This window comes from Saimiri boliviensis, chromosome 14 (assembly GCF_048565385.1).
Source record: "Saimiri boliviensis isolate mSaiBol1 chromosome 14, mSaiBol1.pri, whole genome shotgun sequence".
Taxonomy (NCBI): domain Eukaryota; kingdom Metazoa; phylum Chordata; class Mammalia; order Primates; family Cebidae; genus Saimiri; species Saimiri boliviensis.
Genome location: NC_133462.1, coordinates 9,296,605 through 9,317,883, shown reverse-complemented (window position 1 = coordinate 9,317,883; position 21,279 = coordinate 9,296,605). Strand labels below are relative to the sequence as shown.

Here is a 21,279-nt window from a genome sequence, read left to right as displayed (position 1 = left end):
GGGAGACAGAGGTTGCAGTGAGCTGAGACCACGCCACTGCATTCCAGCACTCCAGCTTGATCGAAAGAGCAAGATTCTGTGTCAAATAATAAAATATATATATATATATAATTAGTACAGGCCAGGTACAGTGGCTCATGGCTGTGATCCTAATACTTTGGGAGGCCAAGATGGGAGAATCACTTGAGATCAGGAGTTCAAGACCAGCCTGGGCAAGCAACATAGGGAGACACTGTCTCTCCAAAAAATAAAAAACCGCTGGGCACAGTGGATCACGCCTACAATCCCAGCACTTTGGGAGGCTGAGGTGGGTGGATCACAAGGTCAGGAGTTCAAGACCAGTCTGGCCAAGATGGTGAAACCCCATCTCTACTAAAAATACAAAAATTAGCCAGGTGCATTGGTGGGCACCTGTAATCCCAACTACTCAGGAGGCTGAGGCAGGAGAATCACTTGAACCCTGGAGGCGGAGGTTGCGGTGAGCCGAGATTGCGCCATGACACTTTAGCCTGGGCAGCAGAGCAAGAGTCCATCTCAAAATAAATAAATAAAATTGTAAAATTTTAAAAAAGAAAAAAGCTGGGTGTGTTAGAATGCAACTGTAGGACCAGCTACTCAGAAGGCTGAAGTGGGAAGATCAGTTGAGCCCAGGAGTTCTGGGATTCAGTGAGTCATAATCACACCTGTACATAGCACTGCAGTCCAAACAATAGAGCAAGACCCCATCCCTAACAAAATTTAAAAACATTAAAAAGAGCCGGGCGCGGTGGCTCAAGCCTGTAATCCCAGCACTTTGGAAGGCTGAGGCGGGTGGATGACGAGGTCAAGAGATCGAGACCATCCTGGTCAACATGGTGAAACCCCGTCTCTACTAAAGATACAAAAAAATTAGCTGGGCATGGTGGCACGTGCCTGTAATCCCAGCTACTCAGGAGGCTGAGGCAGGAGAATTGCTTGAACCCAGGAGGCGGAGGTTGCGGTGAGCCGAGATCGTGCCATTGCATTCCAACCTGGGTAACAAGAGCGAAACTCCGTCTCAAAAAAAAAAACAACAACATTAAAAAGACGCCATTAGATCCTTTGGCAAGCAGGCGCGGTGGCTCACACCTATAATCCTAGTACTTTGGGAGGCCAAGGCTGGTGGATCACTTGAGGTCAGGAGTTCGAGACTAGCCTGACCAACATGGGGAAACCCAATCTCTCCTAAAAATACAAAAATTAAGCTGGGCGCGGTGGCTCAAGCCTGTAATCCCAGCACTTTGGGAGGCCGAGGCGGGTGGATCACAAGGTCAAGAGATCGAGACCATCCTGGTCAACGAGGTGAAACTCCGTCTGTACTAAAATACAAAAAATCAGCTGGGCATGGTGGCGCGTGCCTGTAATCCCAGCTACTCAAGAGGCTGAGGCAGGAGAATTGCCTGAAGCCAGGAGGCGGAGGTTGCGGTGAGTCAAGATTGCACCATTGCACTCCAGCCTGGGTAACAAGAGCGAAACTCTGTCAAAAAAAAAAAAAAAAAAAAACCCACAAAAATTAGCCAGGAGTGGTGGCACACACCTGTAATTCCCGCTACTCAGGAGGCTGAGTCAGGAAAATTGCTTAAACCCAGGGGCTGGAGATTGTAGTGAGCTGAGATCTTACCACTGCATTCCATCCTGGGCAACAGAGCAAAACTCTTGTCTCAAAAGAAAAAAAAGAAGAAGGAAGAAAGGAAGGAGGAGAAATATTTTTTCCAGTCTACACAATGAATATGAATATGAATATATCCTTCTGAGGAGTATGTTTAGAAGATAAATTAGTAATTTTGGCATTTTGATCTTAGTGGTCCTTTTCAGGCCCCATGATGTAAATATCCACCTTCCGTTGACATCGGGGAAAGCAGGAAGGCGCTGCTTGGGACTCTCCATCTGATCCGCTTAGTCCAGCCCTGGTTTTCCTGAGGCAGGAGGGAGGGATGAAGTCTTTGGAGAAGGGTTGGATGCAGGGCCGAGGCGTTAGATGCAGACACGCGCCCCACCAACCCTGCTTCTGACCTTGACTCCCTAGGGCAGTGCAGGAACCAAGTGCACCCTCAGCTCAACACTGCCCCCGTCTGGACGCAGCTGAGATGGGGACCGTGCAATGGAGCAGGCGGGGTCCTGGCTGAAACTGAAAGACAAGTGCTGAGACACAGAGATTTGAGGGCAGGATGACGGATGGATCGGGGATAAAGGGCAGGAGGGAGCTGGAGACAGAGATAGGGAGGAGCGAACAGCCAGAGAACAAATCAGAGAGAGAACAGAGGAAGAGATATGGAGGCAGAGGAAGACAGAACCGAGACAGAGTGACCTGAGTCAGGCAGGGATGGGGACAGATTGATGTGGAGATCCATGCAGTCAGAAAAGTCTCTGGGACAGGAGCGGTGGCTCATGCCTGTATTCCCAGCACTTTGGGAGACTGGGGTAGGAGGATCACTTGAGGTCAGGAGTTCAAGACCAGCCTGGGCAACATAGTGAAACTAGGTCTCTACAAAAAATACAGAAGTGGCCGGGCGTGGTAGTTGATGCCTATAATCCCAGCACTTTGGGAGGCTGAGGCGGGTGGATCACCTGATGTCAGGAGTTCGGGAGCAGCCTAACATGGTGAAAACCCGTGTCTACTAAATACAAAATATTAGCCTGGCGTGGTGGTGCTTGCCTGTAATCCCAGCTACTCGGGAGGCTGAGGCAGGAGGATCACTTGAACCTGGGAGGCGGAGGTTGCAGTGAGCCGGGATTGCCATTGCACTCCAGCCTGGGCAACAAGAGCAAAGCTGCATCGCAAAAAATAATAATAATAAATTGCTGGGCGTGGTGGTGTGTGCCTGTAGTCCCAGAAACTGCAGAGGCTGAGGTGGGAGGATCACTTGAGTCTGAGAGGTTGAGGCAATGATTTTACCACTGCACTCCAGCCTGGGCGAAAGAGCAACACCCTGTCTCAAACAACGTTTTTTGTTTTTTTTTTTTTTTTCATTGACAGGGGTCTTACTATGTCGCCCAGGCTGTTCTGGCCTCAAGCGATCCTCCTGCCTTGACCTCCCAAAGTGCTGGGATTACAGCTGTGAGCCACAGTTCCCAGCCTAAATCTGAATTTTTTTTCCTGTGGACTAAGTGGTGACATGCTGAATCTGATTTAAATCCCCACTCCGGCAACTCCATCTGTCTGACAGTGAGCATATCACTCCCTTTCTCTAACCTTCAGTTACCTTATCTGTAACTGGAAAGTGACATAGAACATTGCCTTTGCTTCATGGTAATACGAATTTGTTCCCTCCCTTTATTTATTTATTTATTTATTTACTTATTTATTTATTTATTTTTGAGGCAGTCTCACTCTGTCACCCAGGCCAGAGTGCAGTGGCGAGATCTCGGCTCACTGCAAGATCTGCCTCCTGGGTTCAAGTGATTCTCCTGCCTTAGCCTCCCGAGTGGGTGGGACTACAGGTGCACACCATCACACCTGGCTAATTGTTTTGTATTTTTAGTAGAGACAGGGTTTTGCCATGTTAGGCTGGTATCGAACTCCTGACCTCAAATGATGTGCCAGCCCGAGCCTCCCAAAGTGTCGGGATTACAGGCCTGAGTCACCACGCCCGACTCCTTTCCCTTTTGATTGTGGATCTCTTGCACCCACCAGAGTGCAAACATGTTGGGGCAGCAGAATCGCCCATCAGCAGCTAATAATGGTGACTGACATTTTTGTTTGTTTGTTTGAGACAGAGTTTCGCCCTTGTTACCCAGGCTGGAGTGCAATGGCGCGATCTCTGCTCACCGCAACCTCCGCCTCCTGGGCTCAGGCAATTCTCCTGCCTCAGCCTCCTGAGTAGCTGGGATTACAGGCACGTGCCACCACGCCCAGCTAGTTTTTTGTATTTTTAGTAGAGACGGGGTTTCACCATGTTGACCAGGATGGTCTCGATCTCTCGACCTCGTGATCCACCCGCCTCGGCCTCCCAAAGTGCTGGGATTACAGGCTTGAGCCACCGTCCCCGGTGAGACTGACATTTATTGGCGTATGCCTATACCGGGTCCGGTGTGTGGACAATCTCAGTGAACAGAATCGCCCGCACCAGGCTGCAGTACAGATGTGGAAACTGAGAACAGGGCAAGGGGACGTCCCTGGTTCCAGGTCGTATTGCACATGCCTGGTCGACTGTTCTTTCCCTCCTGCAGGGGACAGTGCGGGAGGCCCACCCAGGTGTCCTCGGATTCCTCTTCCCAGTTCTATGCACCCAGCCCCAAGCTTCTGTGCTTGTCATATTAATCATGCCTTTGTAGCCGGGCGCGGTGGCTCAAGCCTGTAATCCCAGCACTTTGGGAGGCTGAGGCGGGTGGATCACGAGGTCGAGAGATCGAGACCATCCTGGTCAACATGGTGAAACCCCGTCTCTACTAAAGATACAAAAAATTAGCTGGGCATGGTGGCACGAGCCTGTAATCCCAGCTACTCAGGAGGCTGAGGCAGGAGAATTGCCTGAGCCCAGGAGGCGGAGGTTGCGGTGAGCCGAGATCGCGCCATTGCACTCCAGCCTGGGTAACAAGAGCGAAACTCCGTCTCAAAAAAAAAAAAAAAAAAATCATGCCTTTGTGCCAGGCATGGTGGCTCGTGTCTAATCCCAGCGCGTTGGGAGGCGGAGGCAGGTGGATCACCTGAGGTCACGGGTTCAAGACCAGCCTGGCCAACATGGTGAAACCCGTCTCTACTAAAAATACAAAAGTTTGCTAGGCATGGTGGCTCACACCTCTAGTCCCAGCTACTCTGGAGGCCGAGGTAGGAGAATCGCTTGAACCCGGGAGGCAGAGGTTGCAGTGAGCCGAGATCGTGCCACTGTACTCCAGCCTGGGTGACAGAGAGAGACTCCGTCTCAAAATAATAACAACAACAATAATAATAACGCCTTTGTATTTTCTGAACTTCTGCTTTGATGTGTGGGGGCCTTGCTGACTCTGGAGAGACTGACCCTCCCAGGGATAGCCAAATGGTAGAGATAGTTAAATACTCACCTATCCTATGCAAACCAGCCAATCCGGAGCCCACGCCTTAGCCACACCTTTATGAGCACGGGCTCCCTGAGCTGCTGTCTACCTGCGCTAATTACCCCTGGGCCAGGTACCAAAAACTCAGAACAGCCTCTATACTCCAAGGCCTGCTGAAATTCAAACTAGGTAATCTCAAACCTGCTTACGAGGCCGGGCGTGGTGGCTCACTCCTGTAATCCAAGCACTTTGGAAGCCAAGGTGGGCAGATCACCTGAGGTCGAGAGTTCAAGACCAGCCTGACCAACATGGTGAAACCCCATCTTAAAAAAAAAAAAAAAAAAAAAAAAGGGCTGGGCACGGTGGCTCACGCCTGTAACTCCAGCTCTTTGGGAGGCCGAGGCGGGTGGATCACGAGGTCAAGAGATCGAGACCATCCTGGTTAACATAGTGAAACCCCGTCTCTACTAAAAATACAAAACAACTAGCTGGGCATGGTGGCGCGTGCCTGTAATCCGAGCTACTCAGGAGGCTGAGGCAGGAGAATTGCCTGAACCCAGGAGGCGGAGGTTGCGGTGAGCCGAGATCGCGCCATTGCACTCCAGCCTGGGTAGCAAGAGTGAAACTCCGTCTCAAAAAAAAAAAAAAAAAAAAAAAAAAAAACTGCTTACGTTGCCTCTTCTGTTTTTTGTTTGTTTCTTTGTTTTTTGGGGTCTTTTTTTTGAGACTGAGTCTCATTCTGTTGCTCAGGCTGGAGTGCAGGCGTGATCTCGGCTCACAGCAACCTCCGCCTCCCAGGTTCAAGTGATTCTCCTGCCTCAGCCTCCTGAGTAGCTGGGATTACAGGCGTACACCACCATGGCCCACTCATTTTATTTTATTTATTTATTCTTTTTGTATTTTTAGTAGAGATGGGATTTCACCATATTGGCCAGACTGGTCTCGAACTTCTTTTTTTTTTTTTTTTTTTTTTTTTTTTTTTGAGACGGAGTTTCGCTCTCGTTACCCAGGCTGGAGTGCAATGGCGCGATCTCGGCTCACCGCAACCTCCGCCTCCTGGGCTCAGGCAATTCTCCTGCCTCAGCCTCCTGAGTAGCTGGGATTACAGGCACGTGCCACCATGCCCAGCTAGTGTTTTGTATTTTTAGTAGAGACAGGGTTTCACTATGTTGACCAAGATGGTCTCGATCTCTCGACCTCGTGATCCACCCGCCTCGGCCTCCCAAAGTGCTGGGATTACAGGCTTGAGCCACCGAGCCCGGCCTGGTCTCGAACTTCTGACCTCAGGTGATCCACCTGCTTTGCTACCCAAAGTACTAAGGTGACAGGCATAAGCCACCACACCCGGCCTTTTTTGTTTTTTTTTCCAAGGATCTTGCTCTGTTGCCCAGGCTGGAGTGCAATGGTGCAATTATAGCTCACTGCAACCTCAAACCCCCAGGCTCAAGTGATCCTCCTGTCTCCGCCTCCAGAGTAGCTGGGACTGCAGGTATGAACCATGGTGCCCAGCCCTGAAACCTACATTTGAAAACATTTTGCTGCTAACAACTTGCCGTATGACGTTCTTCCCAGGACTGCGTTGGGCTGGAATGCCTGAGGGTTTACGTCATTCCTCCCTCCCTCCGTCACCCATGGCCCAGGACTGACCAGGGCTGGTATAGTGGTAAGTCTCCAAATATAACCCCTAGAGAGCACGCCCCTGATATTCACAAATTTGTATAGTCCCATCCCATATGTAATCTGGGCTTGCCTGTCTTGCATTAATTATAAAATATAGTGGAAGAGAAATTGTGCTGTGTTAACCTACCCTGTGTTAGTCTGACAGACTCCATCTTGCTGAGAGCCAGACAGACTCCATCTTAACCCCCACCTCACCCCTCCAGCCATTTCTCCCTTGAGTGCCTGGGTCATGCTGCTGTGCTGGGTCATGTCATGCTGAGAACTCTAGAGGCATAGAACCATTGTAAACCTATCCTGCTTGGCAAGCCCACTTGCTATTGTGAATACCTCCTTGACTGATTATATGGCAAGTACCGAATACCCCCCTTGGTAACCAGCAATCATGGGAGCCGCTGGTGTATACCCTCCTTACTAATCAACAATCATGGGAGCCTCCTGCCTCCTGGTTACCAGCCTCCTCGTCTAACTTGCTTGTTCTGCTTCTGTAACTTCTGCTTGAGCTAGGCTCCCCCTCCCCTTTCTTCAGCAAGGTATAAAAAGGAATAAAGCCGCTTCCTCATGGCCGAGACATTTTGAGCACGAGCTGACTGTGGGTTGCTGGCAGTGAAGGACTCCCAATTGGAATTCAGTTAGTGAGACACTTTCCTTCTATCTCACTAGGGTCTAACAATGCCAGTTCCAAATCTAGTCTTTAAGAGACTGGCAGCTTCTGTTCCCCCCTCTTGGAATACTCACTCTTAGGAGCCCTGAGATATCATGCAAGTCTAGTTACCCTGATGGAGAGACCACAGAGGGCCAGCACTGACCCTACATAGAGAATGAGAGAAGTTCAGCTGTCCCCACAACCCAGGTGGACCCAGCCTTCATGCTGCTGGCACCATGGTGCCATATTGAGAAATGCTGAGTGTATGATGGAATGTATTGTTTGCTAGAATGAATGATAGCAGGTGCAGTGGCTCATGCCTATCATCCCAGCACTTTGGGAGGCTGAGGCGGGTGGATCACGAGGTCAGGAGTTCAAGATCAGACTGGCCAACGTGGTGAAACCCTGTCCCTACTAAAAAATACAAAAATTAGCTGGGCATGGTGGCTCGTGCCTGTAATCCAAGCTACTTGAGGGGCTGAGGTAGGAGAATTGCTTGAACCGGGACCCTGGAGGCGGAGGTTACAGTGAGCGGAGATTGCGTCACTGTACTCCAGCCTGGGCTACAGAGCGAGACTCCATTTCAAAAAAAAAAAAAAAAAGGCTACTCCATAGACAAAACAGCCCTGAGGGCTGCTGGTTACCTACTTTTTTTTAAAATGAAAGTTGCCAGGGAAAAAAAAAGAAATAGCAAGGGAAACCTAGCTACCCCTCCCCCCACAGTAGAAAACTACGTGGGGCATTCTAAAGTGGCAGGACAATGTATAAATATCATACACCGGTTAAAACAATTATTTAAGCTCAGAACATCTGACCCTGCCCCCGTGGCTCCCTCGTGGAGAACGCTTTTTAGTTTGTCTGTGATCAGTGGTGAGTGAGCACCAGCTGCCTATTTGGTATATTTTGTTGTAAGAGAATACGGAACACCTGCTTGCTAATAATGAGCACCTGTTCAGAGAGAATAAACCCGTGGATCAGCGTCCGCTCGAGTTCCCAGCCCAGAATGCCGTCAGCCCTTGGGTCTGTCAGCTCGGAAGGCTGTTGCTCCCCCCGACCCCACCTCAAGAGGCTCACTTTGCTGTTTTATCTTCCTGTCTGCTTCTCTATTCCTTCATTGTCACCTGGACAGGTGCCTCTACAGCCAAGCTGGACTTGGTAGTGCTGCACACATCTGAGTGCACCGTCTTGGATGTGCCAGCCAGTTGGGCCCTGAGATGACTACAGCTCTAGCCAACATCACATGGGACTGAAGAACTGTTCTGCTGAGCCTAGTCCACCTGTGCATTTGTGAGCAATCAGAGTTACCGTTTTACAACTCTAAGTTTTGGGGTGGCGTGGGTTTTTGTTGCTTGTTTAGAGATGGAGTATCACTCTGTTGCGAGGCTGGAGTGAAGTGTCATTGTCTCAGCTCGCTGCAACCTCCACTTCCTGGTTTCAGGCAACTCTCCTGCCGTGACCTATCAAGTAGCTAGGATTACAGTCTCACACCACCATGCCCAGCTAATTTGTTTTTTGTAGTTTTGGTAGAGAAGGGTTTCACCATGTTGGCCAGGCTGGTCTCAAACTCCTGGCCTCAAGTGATCTGCCTGCCTCAGCCTCTCCAAGTGCTGGAATTACAGGTGTGAGCCACTGAGCCTGGTCTAGGGGTGGTTTGTTATTAGGCTATAATAAGCTCACACAGGAAGATACAAAGACCCAGTTGCGTGTGTCCCAAGATGGGAAAGACTCCGCAACTTAATTTGTGCTCTGGAGCTCCCCAAAGGATTAGGCTGAGGTTGAAACCTCACTTGAAATCACCTCTTGCTCCTCTTCCCCTTTGCTGTTCCGTTTTCTCCACTCTTCTACTGATTTTTCCTTGGAACACTTGTCTCTCTCTCTTTGGTTTTTTTCTTTTTTGTTTTTTGAGATGGAGTTTTGCTCCTGTTGCCCAGGCTGGAGTGCAATGTGATGATCTTGGTTCACTGCAACCTCTGTGTCCCGGGTTCAAGTGATTCTCCTGCCTCAGCCTCCCAAGTAGCTGGGATTCCAGGCATGCACCACCATGCCCAGCTAATTTTTTTTTTTTTTTTTTTTTTTTGTAGAGACAGGGTTTCACCATGTTGGCCAGCTGGTCTCAAACTTCTGATCTCAGGTGATCCACCCACCTCAGCCGCCCAAAGTGCTGGGATTATAGGCATGAGCCACTGTACCGGCTGGAATAATTTTTTTTTTTTTTTTTTTTTTTTTTTTTTTTTTTGAGACGGAGTTTTGCTCTTGTTACCCAGGCTGGAGTGCAATGGCTCAATCTCGGCTCACCGCAACCTCCGCCTCCTGGGTTCAGGCAATTCTCCTGCCTCAGCCTCCTGAGTAGCTGGGATTACAGGCACGCGCCACCATGCCCAGCTAATTTTTTGTATTTTTAGTAGAGACAGGGTTTCACCATGTTGACCAGGATGGTCTCAATCTCTTGACCTCATGATCCACCCGCCTCGGCCTCCTAAAGTGCTGGGATTACAGGCTTGAGCCACAGCGCCCGGCAATCTCGATCTCTTGACCTCATGATCCACCTGCCTCGGCCTACCAAAGTGCTGGGATTAGAGCCACCACACCCAGCTGAACAGTTGTGTTTTTTTTTGTTGTTGTTGTTCGTTTGTTTTTTTTGTTTGTTTGTTTTTTTTGAGACGGAGTTTCGCTCTTGTTACCCAGGCTGGAGGGCAATGGCGCGATCTCGGTTCACCGCAACCTCCGCCTCCTGGGTTCAGGCAATTCTCCTGCCTCAGCCTCCTGAGTAGCTGGGATGACAGGCACGCGCCACCATGCCCAGCTAATTTTTTGTATTTTTAGCAGAGACGGGGTTTCACCATGTTGACCAGGCTGGTCTCGATCTCTCGACCTCGTGATCCACCCGCCTCGGCCTCCCAAAGTGTTGGGATTACAGGCTTGAGCCACTTCGCCCAGCTGAACACTTCTTTAATAAATCACTTGCATCTATATCTTACCTCAAGCTCTGCTTCCAAGAGAAGCTGATCTTAGACCAGATGTTTCTAATACTTTCATCTCCAACCAGAACCCTGGGGGGTCAAGTCCTTGCCCCCCATTCTCCCCCTCCACTCTTTCTTGCTCCTCTCCTGTATCCCAAAGGCATAACCACTCTCTAGGCCCCCCAGACAATAGGCAGCCATCTGCTGGGGGTGGGTACATGTAAAAACATCCATGAGGTCTCTGAAAGAAGCAGCAAGCAGCTTGTTTGCCGTGGCCAGCAGCGAAAGAAGCCCCCCAACCGTACAACCCTGGAGGCGCATGGTAAGGGGGCCAAGTAGGCAAAGTTCAGGCAGTTTCGGTCAGCAGCACTTCAGGAGGCAGGTGGGGTGGGAGGTGGTCTCCAGTCCTGTGTCTGCGGTAGGAAGGGCTCTGCTGGTCCTTCTCGCCCCACCCAGGGAGCTGCTTTCCACCCCCACCATTTCTCTTTTTGGAAGCCCCCGAATCCATCACCATGGGCCCTCCAGCAGGTCCCACAGCCGGCTGCTGCCAGAGTCAGATAAGTCAGCGGAGAAGATGCTGGGGGCTGGGGGACCAGAACCCAGGGGAGGACCCCCACTCAGGGACTCCAGCCAGTCCAGGGAGTCCGTGGGGTCCCTGGGAGAAGGAGAGGAGGAGTTCGTAGGGGACGGGAATGAAGAGGAGAAAACAGATGAGAGGCCTTCTGAGCCCGGGGAGGGAGACAGCACGTCGAAGGAGCCAGGGAAGTCCAGGGGGATGGGAGGCAGGGGGTCTGCGGGATAAAGAATGATACCTGAGCTTGGAAAGTCAGGGATCCGGGCACCAGCCCCCCGTACCCCGTTTCTGGGAGTTCGGCTCCCCAGCCCACACCTCCCGCGGACTCAGGAGTCCAGAACTTCAAGGCCCATCTCCCTTAAATCTAGGAGTTCGGATCATACCAACAGGCTCCACCGGATCCTCCAGGATGTCATCGATGCCCCGGTTCGGAAGCAACTGCGGATGGGAAAATTCGGCATGAACTCGGGACTCTGACCTGGGCTTAACCGGAGACCCCTGGAGAGGATGCGACCTGTACCCTCTTACCTGCGCCCTCCAGATTGCTTCCTGCAGCTCCTCCTCCAGAGTCAGAGCCACGGAAGCCGGCGCTGAGGAAGGGGTCAGGGCTGGAGCTGCAGCCAGAGCGGGAGCTGGAGCTGGAGCCATCCCCGGGATGTCCGCGGCACGTGGAAGAGATGGCAGGTGAGATGCGGCGCTGGGCTTGACCTAGAACGGCCAAGGGGAGGAGCTCCCGTAAGCCACGCCCACCTGGCGCAACCCCACCCACTCGCAGTGTGTGGCTCCGCCCCTTGGCCCTGTCGGGGCTCCTCGCTGCTCAATCCCTCCTTTGGCCTCGCCCCATATTCTATATTCTTTTTTTTTTTTTTTTTTTTTTTGAGACGGAGTTTCGCTCTTGCTACCCAAGTACCCAGGCTGGAGTGTAATGGTGCGATCTCGGCTCACCGCAACCTCCGCCTCCTCGGTTCAGGCAATTCTCCTGCCTCCGTCTCCTGAGTAGCTGGGATTACAGGCACGCGCCACCATGCCCAGCTAACTTTTTGTATTTTTAGTAGAGACAGGGTTTCACTATGTTGACCAGGATGGTCTCGATCTCTCGACCTCGTGATCCACCCGCCTCGGCCTCCCAAAGTGCTGGGATTACAGGCTTGAGCCACCGCACCGGGCCCCATATTCTTTCATTATCTCCTCTTCCCTAAAGATCCTCCTTCTGTTGCTCTGAGCCACGCCCCCTCGCCTTCAAGGCTCCGCATCGCTAGGCCACGCCCCCACACTTCATTGGCTAGTTTTATCGACTTCCCGCCCCGTCCCACTTTGCTTTCTCTTTATTGGTCCACACACGCATAGCCCCGCCCTCACCGAGCTCGGCCGCCGGGCGGCTGCCAGGGCCTTGGGCCTGAGGCGCGGCCAGGGAGCACCCGCGGGACTGTCCTCGCGCCGCGGCTTCGGCCGCTCGCGGGGCGTGGCGCCGCCGCGCATGCGCTCCAGGAGCATAGACTTGGTCCCCGACACTGGGAGGCCCCGCAGGCGCAGCTGCTGCCGGAGCTCTGAGACCTGGGGAGGAGGGGTGGGGACAGGCGGTGCTGGGCGAACTCTGGGCGCAGGCGGGACCCGGGACGGGATGTTCGGAAACAGAAAGGAGGCACTGGGGGTCTGGGAGGGTCTGGACTCCTGGGACCCTAAAACAGGATGGGACTAGGTACCCGACCTCCTGGATTTGCAGGGGGCAGAGGCTGCGGGGTTGGATGTCTGGGACCCCACCGAGGGAGAGAAGCAACCTGGAAAGTTACACCCCAGACTCACCGTCAGCTCCTCCAGTTTAAGGGTCTGGAGTTCCAACTTGTGTGGAGGGGGCGAGGGTCTGAGGACTCCTGGTGGGCGGGGAGTGAGGGGAGTGGGCTTCATCCTGGCGATAATCGTGAGGGGTGAGCAAAGGTTAGAGGGGCAGGGGTGGGGAGGCGTTCTGGGGTCCTCAAACCCAAAGGTTCGGGGGCTGGGGAAGATGCAGAAAAGCGGGGGCCCAGAATTCTGGGTCTCTGAGGGCGCAAACATGGGGCTAGATTTCTGTGCACAGGGGAGAAGGAACTGGGATCTCAGACTCAGGTCTGAAGGGCGAGGGGCTGGGATCCTGGGCTCGTAAACCTTGGGGGAGGAGGGGGGTTTGGGGCCCGACTCCCCTGGTCTTGGACTGTAGGTTTGAGGCAGGAGAATGCTGGGACCTGGATTTCTGGGTCCTGGGAGAAGGGAAATGGGTGTCATACCTAGGATGTGGCAGCTGTGACTCTGTCCCTTCCCACAGAGGTGGCCCCGGAGGACCCAGGGCGGACTCCTCGGCTTGGGGGCCAGCCCTGGCTCCCTGTCTGGGCTCTGGGGGCATGTACTGGTGGTATGTCAAGTTCCCCGTGGGCTTGGGCTCCCTCCACCGTTGGGAGGTCTTGGGAGACTCCTGAAAGAGCAGGTATCGTTTGCTGGGCCTCAGTGCCCCTCCCACCTTCCTGCCTCTCCCTCCCGCCCCCCACATACACCCCCAGGGCTACATGCCAAGTACGGGATCAGCTCCGTGCCCCCAAAGAAGAGCAAACATGGCAGCAGTAGCAAGGGGAACAGAGGGACCTCCCTTCAGTCCAGACTTACCTTCTTCAGGGACCTCCAAGGAGGACACGATTCGGGCTCAGGGAGCAGGACCCCAGGGCTGAAGAGGAAAGGGGCTGTGCCCGAGGGCAAGGCTGGGGCTAGAGCAGGGCTGGAGGCTGAGATCCACGGGTCAGGATCCGAGACTGGAGAGACGGATGAAGGACCCTGAGAGGCCCGCCGGCAGCCAGCCAGGCCGGGAGGGGCAGGGCTGTGTGGAAAGTGGGGCCCCAGGGTGCAGGAGGGCAGGCCAGGGGGCAAGACCTGAGTGCTGGGAGTTGGGTGCCGAGACTGCTAGATCTGAGGGTGGAGGTGTAGGGGCCCCGGTTGTTAAATTGTGCAGTAAAGCAGGAATTTTCTATCACAAAGGGGTGTGGTAGCCGATGATCCCAGATGTCTGAGGTTTTGCTAGGACAGGGGTGGGGCCTGCATGCCTGGTTATTGGAGAGGAGAAGCTGAAAGCTACATCCAGGCGGTGGGTCATGCCTGTAATCCCAGCATTTTGGAGTCTGAGGTGGGTGGATCACTTGTGGTCAGGAGTTCGAGAGCAGCCTGGCCAACATGGTGAAAACCCGTCTCTACTAAAAATATGAAAATTAGCCAGGTGTGGTGGCAGGCACTTGTAATCCCAGCTCCTCAGGAGGAGGCTGAGGCAGGATAATGGCTTGAACTTGAGAAGGGGAGGCTGCAGTGAGCTGAGATCAAGCCACTGTACTCCAGCCTGGTGACAGAGTGAGACTCCGTCTCAGCTTCTCATGTATACCAAATGTGGAGTCTGGGATGCCTGTCTTCTCTAAAGAAGCAGGACCGAAACTCACATGTCTCACTCGGGTGGAGAATCGGGAAGCAGAGCTCCTGGGGGTGGCCAGGGACCTGGACCCCTGGATCCTTGGGAAAGGACTGGATGGGTTTTTGGTTTCTCCCGGGGGATAGGGACTGAGCTGCAGTAACCAATGAGGGATAGCTGGCAGCTGTTTTCCAGGATATCCCTGTGAAGGGGGATCACCATCCCCTCCCTTTAAGGGCCCACACTTACTCCGCTCCTGATTCCGTCTGTGGATCCGAAGCTGGAGGACTGTGGAGGGGAGGAGGGAGGTGGAAGGTGGGAGGAGGAAGGCGGGCAGGGAGTGTCCAGGAGCCTGGCCTTGGCAGGGAGGTGGGAGCTGCAGTTGTTGGCGGGACCCGTGTGCCCAGCCCCCTTACACAGTCCTTGCAAGCGGGTGGGCGGGCAGCACGCTCCCTTCCTTGGGCCTCCCGCTTGCTCCCTGCCAGCACAGCGCCTCGGGCCAGCGCCACTCTGGGGCCACGAGCCAGCTAACATGCAGGCAGGCGGCAGCCCTGCCCCCAGCTCCACCTGCCCCCTCCACGAGCAAGCGTGTGCCCACCCCACCCCCTGCACAGTTGCCATCTTGGCAGCCTGGCCCCTTTGCACCTCGCCTCCCCTTACCCATGCAGTCCTGCTACTTTCTGCCCTGTCTCGGGGCCTTCCCACAGTCAACACTCTCCGAATGTCCACATTTTAAATATGCATCTCTCTGGGCTCTAGTTTGGCACACGTGCCATTTTTCTGGCGCCAGGCTGGAGGGCAATGGCACGATCTTGGCTCACTGCAGCCTCTGCCTCCTGGGTTGAAGGGATTCTTCTGCCTCAGTCTCCTGAGTAGCTGGGACTACAGGTGCGCAACACCACACCCAACTAATTTTTTTCTGTGTTTTTAGCAGAGACAGGGTTTCAAGTTGTTGAGCGGGATAGTCTTGATCTTTTCACCTCGTAGTCCACCCGCCTCATCCTCCCAAAGTGTTGGAATTACAGGCGTGAGCCACCATGCCTGGCCAGCTTCTATGTTAACACTTTTTCCCTTTTTAAAAATTTGTTTTATTTTTTCTAGAGACAGGGTCTCGCTCGGTAGCCCAGGTTGGAGTGCACTGGCACGATCATAGCTCACTGCAGCCTTGAACTCCGGGGCTCAACCCATCCTCCCAACTTTCTCTTGAGTCCCTGGGACTGCAAGCACGTACCACCACACCCAGCTAAATTGTTTTGTTTTGATGTTTTGGTAGAGACAGGGTTTTGCTGCTGTGTTGCTCAGGATGAATGTCAACTATCTTTTTTTTTTTTTTTTTTTTTTTTTTTTTGAGACAGAGTTTTGCTCTTGTTACCCAGGCTGGAGTGCAATGGCGCGATCTCGGCTCACTGCAACCTCCGCCTCCTGGGCTCAGGCAATTCTCCTGCCTTAGCCTCCTGAGTAGCTGGGATTACAGGCACACGCCACCATGCCCAGCTAATTTTTTGTATTTTTAGTAGAGACCGGGTTTCACCATGTTGACCAGGATGGTCTCGATCTCTTGACCTCGTGATTCACCCACTTCAGCCTCCCAAAGTGCTGGGATTAAAGGCTTGAGCCACCGCACCCGGCCTTTTTTTTTTTTTTTTTTTTTTTGAGACAGAATCTCACTCTGCCGCCCAGGCTGGAGTGCAGTGTTGCGATCTCCACTCGCTGTAACCTCCACCTCCCGAGTTTAAGTGCCTCTCCTGCCTTAGCATCCCAAGTAGCTGGGGATTACAGGTGCCTGCCATCACACCATGTAATTTTTTTTTTTTTTTTTTTGAGACTGTCTCACTGTGTCACCCAGGCTGGAGTGCAGTGGTGCGATCTCAGCTCACTACAACCTCTGACTCTCAGGTTCAAGCAGTTCTGCTGCAGCTTCCTGAGTACCTGGGACTATAGGCACGCACTACACACCCAGCTAATTTTTTGTACTTTTAGTAGAGATGGAGTTTCACTGTGTTCCCTAGGCTGGTCTTGAACTCCTGAGCTCAGGTAATCCGCCCACCTTGGCCTCCCAAAGTGCTTAGATTACAGGTATGAGCCACTGCGCCCAGCGTCAATTTTTTGTATTTTTAGTAGAGGTGTTTTGTCATATTGGACAGGCTGGTCTTGAACTCCTGATCTCAGATGATCCACCTGCCTTGGCCTCCCAAAATGCTGGGATTACAGGCATGAGCCACTGTGTCCGGCCGGGGTGAATTTTCACTATTTTATTGCACACTCAGGGTTTGTCCCCCAGTTTGGGAGCAAGGATCTGTCTGCACATTTCTGCTCTTCTTTTAACATATGTACCGTGTGTGTGTGTGTGTGTGTGTGTGTGTGTGTGTGTGTGTGTGTGTGACAGTCTCACCCTGTCGCCCAAGCTGGAGTGCAATGGCACAATCGGCTCACTGCAACTTCCGCCTCCCGAGTTCAAGTGATTCTTCTGCCTCAGCCTCCTGAGTAGCTGAGATTACAGGCCCTGGTCACCATGCCCAGCTAATTTTTTCTATCTTCCGTAGAGAGGTTTCACCATGTTGGCCAGCCTGGTCTTGAACTCCTGACCTGGTTATCTGCCCCCTTCAGCCTCCCAAAGTGCTGAGATGACAAGGGTGAGTCACCATGCCCGGCCTGGACTTAGGCAGCTGTTTGCACACTCCTTGTTCTTTGGTGATTGGTGTCTTTGCACCCATCCAACCGCACAGGCACACTGAGTTGCACACTCGTGTACCCTTTGCCTTCTCAGGAACTGACCTCTAGTTCAAAACACTTGCACACTTTTCGCCTGCCCTGGGACCAAAAGCAAGACCTTTGACACTTTGCTTGACACTTCTTTGTCCCCTCACCCAAATTCCCACACTGTTCATCTGAAGTCCCTCCTCTGCTCTTCAGCCTCTGCACATGCGCCAGTGTAAGCCATCGTCCTTGAACCCTCTGCACGCCCACCCCTGGCCACAATCCCCATTGCGCCTGTGAGCTTGGTACTTGCCACTGGCACACTCTTGGATCCACCACAGCTTGACCCCTGTGCTGGGGTCCCCTTTATGCAAAGTGACCCTTTGCACACAAACACATGCCTCACGGGTCCCGCCGCCCCTCCCACCCCAGAGGACAGCATTCTCAGGATCCCATCCCCCACGCGTGAAGAGAGCCCTCTCTCACCAGATCGGAACTTGGAGCGAATGAATTGGGAACGCTGGGAGGAAGCTGCCAGGGTCATTGCCAAGGCCGGGATGGGGACCTGGATGGAGGTGGGGGAGGGCAGGCGCCCCACAGAGGGCAGGCTCAGAGTGGAGGTCGGGAGGCTGTCCCTGTGAGTGAGTTAAGCAGGGAAAGGGCCCAGCGGAGGTGGGACAGGAGTAGCTTTGGGTCATAACTTGTGGAGCCCAGGGGCTGCAGAGGCGAAGGCTGCCGACCCTGACACCTTACTCTGAGGGAGGAGGAAGCGGGGGACCCAGAACCCTGGTGTGAAAGATAGGGGCGGAGGGCCTCACCTCCTGGATCCTGGGAGGGGAGGGACCTGCTATCTGGGACTCCTGGGTCCTGAGGCGGAGGGCATCCTGGGTGGGGACCCCTGAGTCTAGGAAAGGAAGGAAGCAGCAGGGCTGGACTCCTGAATCTTGAAGGAGAAGGAGGTGAAAGGCTGGAACCCAATACTCGAAGGAGACCGGAATTCAAGATCCTGGGTGGAGAGGGGAACGGGGCCCTGACAGGTTTCTGAGGAACAGAAGGGTCCCTGTGCCTTGCATCTGAGAAGGAGTGGGGTGTCAGCCACCGGGGTGTCTGGGGAAGGGACTGGGACCACACAGGGGACAGGAGGAGTGTGCCCCCACCCCCCGTCCACCCCAGGGGCTTCTCACCAGATGGGCTCGGCGAAGCTGTGCTCTGGGGAGGGTTGAGTCTAGAAGCCGAGGCTGGACACCGCAGGCTCCGCCTACTAGCCTGGGACCGCCTCCGACCCACCTTCCTGGGGTGTGCCGGGAGCGCCGCGGGGGACCCTGAGAATGGGGGGGCAGAACCCACTGGGAGGGCCTGAGTGGGCCTGTGGGGGGGATGCTGGCAGGTGGAAAGGGGGGGGTTGCCCGGTTCGCTCCTGCTGCGCGTCCTGGGGCTGTGGGATCGGGCGGAGCGGCGGCAGGACTGACAGAAGCAGGTGCCTGCAGAGGGGCGCCGTGTGAGCAGCAGCGGCAGGTGGTCATGTCCCAGCCTTGCCGGCAGGTGCCACCTGTCGCCTGCATTTTCCCTGACGCAGCAACAGGAGTCAGGTTCAGGGGAGTGAAAAGTTCAAACTGGGGGCCCAGATTCCTGGATCCAAGAAAGGAGAGGGATGGGGACTTGGACTCCAGGGTGTGAAGAAAAAGAGGCAGGAGCCGGGACTCGGAGTGCTGGGAACAAGGACCGAAGGGTTGGGATTGGCGGTGTGCCGGGCAGGTAGACGGGGCCCGAGGGGGCTGGGGACTCCGATTCCTGGAGAGGGGGTGGACTATGGATTGGGGGTGTGGGGAGGGAGAGAGCGCTGGTTCCCACTAGGAGGACCGAGGGCTTAATAATCGGCAGAGCAAGCTTGGGGCTGTGCTCTGAGATGTGTGGGAGGTTCCAGTGCTCTGGGGTTGGATTACACGTGAAACGGCAAGCCAAGGCCGTGGCTATAAATACCTCCTTGGACTCTGCGGGGGCCCAGATAAAGGCTCTGCAACCTTGTTCTGCGGAAAAGTCATGAGCGCCCCTGCGTTTTAACCGAGGCGCTGCCGTTACCCCAAATACCTTTATTACTTTTTAGTATTCACACCCTAAGCCCAAGCTCCCACCGCCCCATCCGCTACTGCCCGAAAACTCAATCCCCAGCAGTTCACGCGAGATAAAAACCACAACTCCCAGAAAGCTCTGCGCTCAGGCGGGCTCCCAGGAGGAGGAGCCCATGCCCTTTCAACGTGCGCGCGCTCGTCTGCTATTGGTCTTCAAGGAGGCGTGACCACGGGAGTCCCGTGGCGATAATTGGCTGGCAGCTCCTGCTGCTCAAGGTCCCAGAGGAGGCGGCGGAGCCGGCGCAGTTCTCGGTGCAAGGCGTCGTCCGTCACTGGACCACTAAGGCGCAGGCGCGAGCTCCCCAGGGGCAGGATGAGAGGCGGGTGCGAGGAGAAGCTTTCGAAGATATCCCCTGTGAGGACGAAGATGATGGAGTCAGAGTCAAAGTGGCCTGAGGTGGTTGGGTCACAACGAAAGGAAACGAAAACTTCAAATCCCAGAAACTCCCAAGGCAGGGTCTCTGTCCCCCTCTCTCTCCGGGTCTCTGTCCTCTCCTGCCGAGTCTCTGTCGCCCCCTCTCTGGTTCTCTGTCCCCCTTTTTCTGTGGGTCTGTGTCCCCCTCCTCTCTCTCTGGGTCCCTGTCCCCCTACTCTGTCTCTGGGTCTCTTTCCACCCCCCCCCGGGTCTCTGTCCCTCTCTCTCTGGGTCTCTGTTCCCCCCTCACTCTGGGTCTCTGTCGCTCCTCCAGGTCTCTGTCGCTCTTTCTGGGTCTCTGTCCCCCTCCCGGCTCTGTCCCCACCCCCAGTCTATCCCCCTCTGTCTCTCTCTCTCTGGGTCTCTGTCCCCCCCAGTCTGTCCCCCTCTCTCTCTGGGTCTCTGTCCCCCCCACCCCGAGTCTGTCCCCCTCTCTCTGGGTCTCTGTCCCCCTTTGCCTGTGGGTCTCTTCGCTCTTGCTGGGTCTCTGACCCCCTCCTCTCTCTCGGGGTCTCTGTCCTCTCCTCCCTTCTCTGGGTCTCTGTCCCCTCCCCATTCTCTGTCGCTCTTTCTGGGTCTCTGTTCCCCTTTGTCTGTGGGTCTCTGTCACTCTTTCTGGGTCCCCCTCTTTCTCTGGGTCTCTGTCCCCCTCCTCTCTGTGGATCTCTGTACCCCTCTGTCTGTGGGTCTCTGTCCCCCCCCCGTCTCTGTCCCCCTCTTCTCTCTCTGGGTCTCTGTCCACCCCCCGCCCATCTCCGGGTCTCTGTCCCCTCCTCTCTCTCCGGGTCTCTCTCTCTGGTTCTCTGTCCCCTTTTGTGGGTCTCTGTCCCCCCCCCAGTCTTTCTCTCCCCCCCCCGGGTCTCTGTTCCCCCCCGAGTCTGTCCCCCTCCTCTCTCTCCGGGTCTCTCTCCACCTCTCTTTCGGGGTCTCTGTCCCCTCTCTCTGGGTCTCTGTCCCCCCCTCCCTCTCTGGTTCTCTGTCCCCCACCCCGGGTCTCTGTCCCCTCCCCCAGTCTGTTCCCCTCTCTCTCTAGGTCTCTGTCGCTCTTTCTGGGTCTCTGTCCCCCCCCACCCCGAGTCTGCCCCCCTCCCTCTGGGTCTCTGTTCACCCACCTCACTCTGCGTCTCTGTCCCCCTCCTCTCTCTCTGGGTCCCTGTCCCTCTCCTCTCTCTCCGGGTCTCTTTCCACCTCTCCTCTCTCGGTCTCTGTCCCCCCCCACCCCGAGTCTGCCCCCCTCCCTCTGGGTCTCTGTTCACCCACCTCACTCTGCGTCTCTGTCCCCCTCCTCTCTCTCCGGGTCTCTTTCCACCTCTCCTCTCTGGGTCTCTGTTCCCGCCCCCCGGGTCTCTGTCCGCCCCCCCCCCCCGGGTCTCTGTTCCCTCCCTTACTCTGGGTCTCTGTCCCCCCCCTCTCCGCGTCTCTGTCCTCTCCTCTTTATCTGGGACTCTGTTCCCCCCTCCCCGCTCTCTCTCCGGGTCCCTGTCCCCCTCCTCTCTCTCTGGGTCTCTGTCCCCCTCCTCTCTGGGTCCCTGTCCTCTCCTCTCTCTCGGGGTCTCTGTCCCCCACTCTCTCCAGGTCTCTTTCCACCTCTCTCTCTGGGTCTCTGTTTCCCCCTTCACTCTGGGTCTCTGTGCCCCTCTCTGTCTCTGGGTCTCTGTCCCCGTTGGTCTGGGGGGTCTCTGTCGCTTTCTCTGTCCCCCCCCACTCTCTCTCTGGATCTCTGTCCCCCACCCCGGGTCTCTGTCCCTCTCTCTCTGGGTCTCTGTCGCTC

The 21,279-nt window shown here is 54.7% G+C and overlaps 2 protein-coding genes across 4 annotated transcripts in view; both read right to left on the bottom strand.

Annotated features, from left to right (window-relative positions):
• Positions 1-10,515: 10,515 nt before the first annotated feature.
• MAMSTR (MEF2 activating motif and SAP domain containing transcriptional regulator) lies at positions 10,516-18,945 on the bottom strand. Of its 3 annotated transcripts, none has more exons than XM_003940324.4 (10): positions 18,149-18,945; positions 17,451-17,529; positions 14,517-14,555; positions 13,484-13,626; positions 13,111-13,295; positions 12,653-12,755; positions 12,209-12,403; positions 11,378-11,557; positions 11,233-11,287; positions 10,516-11,066 (listed from the first exon to the last, which is right to left on the bottom strand). In XM_003940324.4, exons 1-10 carry the CDS (start codon positions 18,524-18,526, stop codon positions 10,783-10,785), a joined length of 1,641 nt encoding a protein of 546 aa, XP_003940373.2. In that variant the 5' UTR covers positions 18,527-18,945; the 3' UTR covers positions 10,516-10,782. The 3 variants fall into 3 exon arrangements, with proteins under 3 accessions (XP_003940373.2, XP_074242213.1, XP_074242212.1); XM_074386112.1 differs by having other exon boundaries at positions 17,783-18,211; XM_074386111.1 differs by lacking the exon at positions 12,209-12,403.
• A 74-nt stretch (positions 18,946-19,019) lies between these two features.
• The window catches only part of RASIP1 (Ras interacting protein 1), a 23,674-nt gene continuing 21,414 nt past the window's right edge, over positions 19,020-21,279 (bottom strand). The window contains exon 12 of the mRNA XM_039466912.2: positions 19,020-19,446. Coding sequence (XP_039322846.1) covers positions 19,247-19,446 — 200 coding nt within the window. The 3' untranslated portion in view covers positions 19,020-19,246. The remainder of the gene's footprint in view (positions 19,447-21,279) is intronic.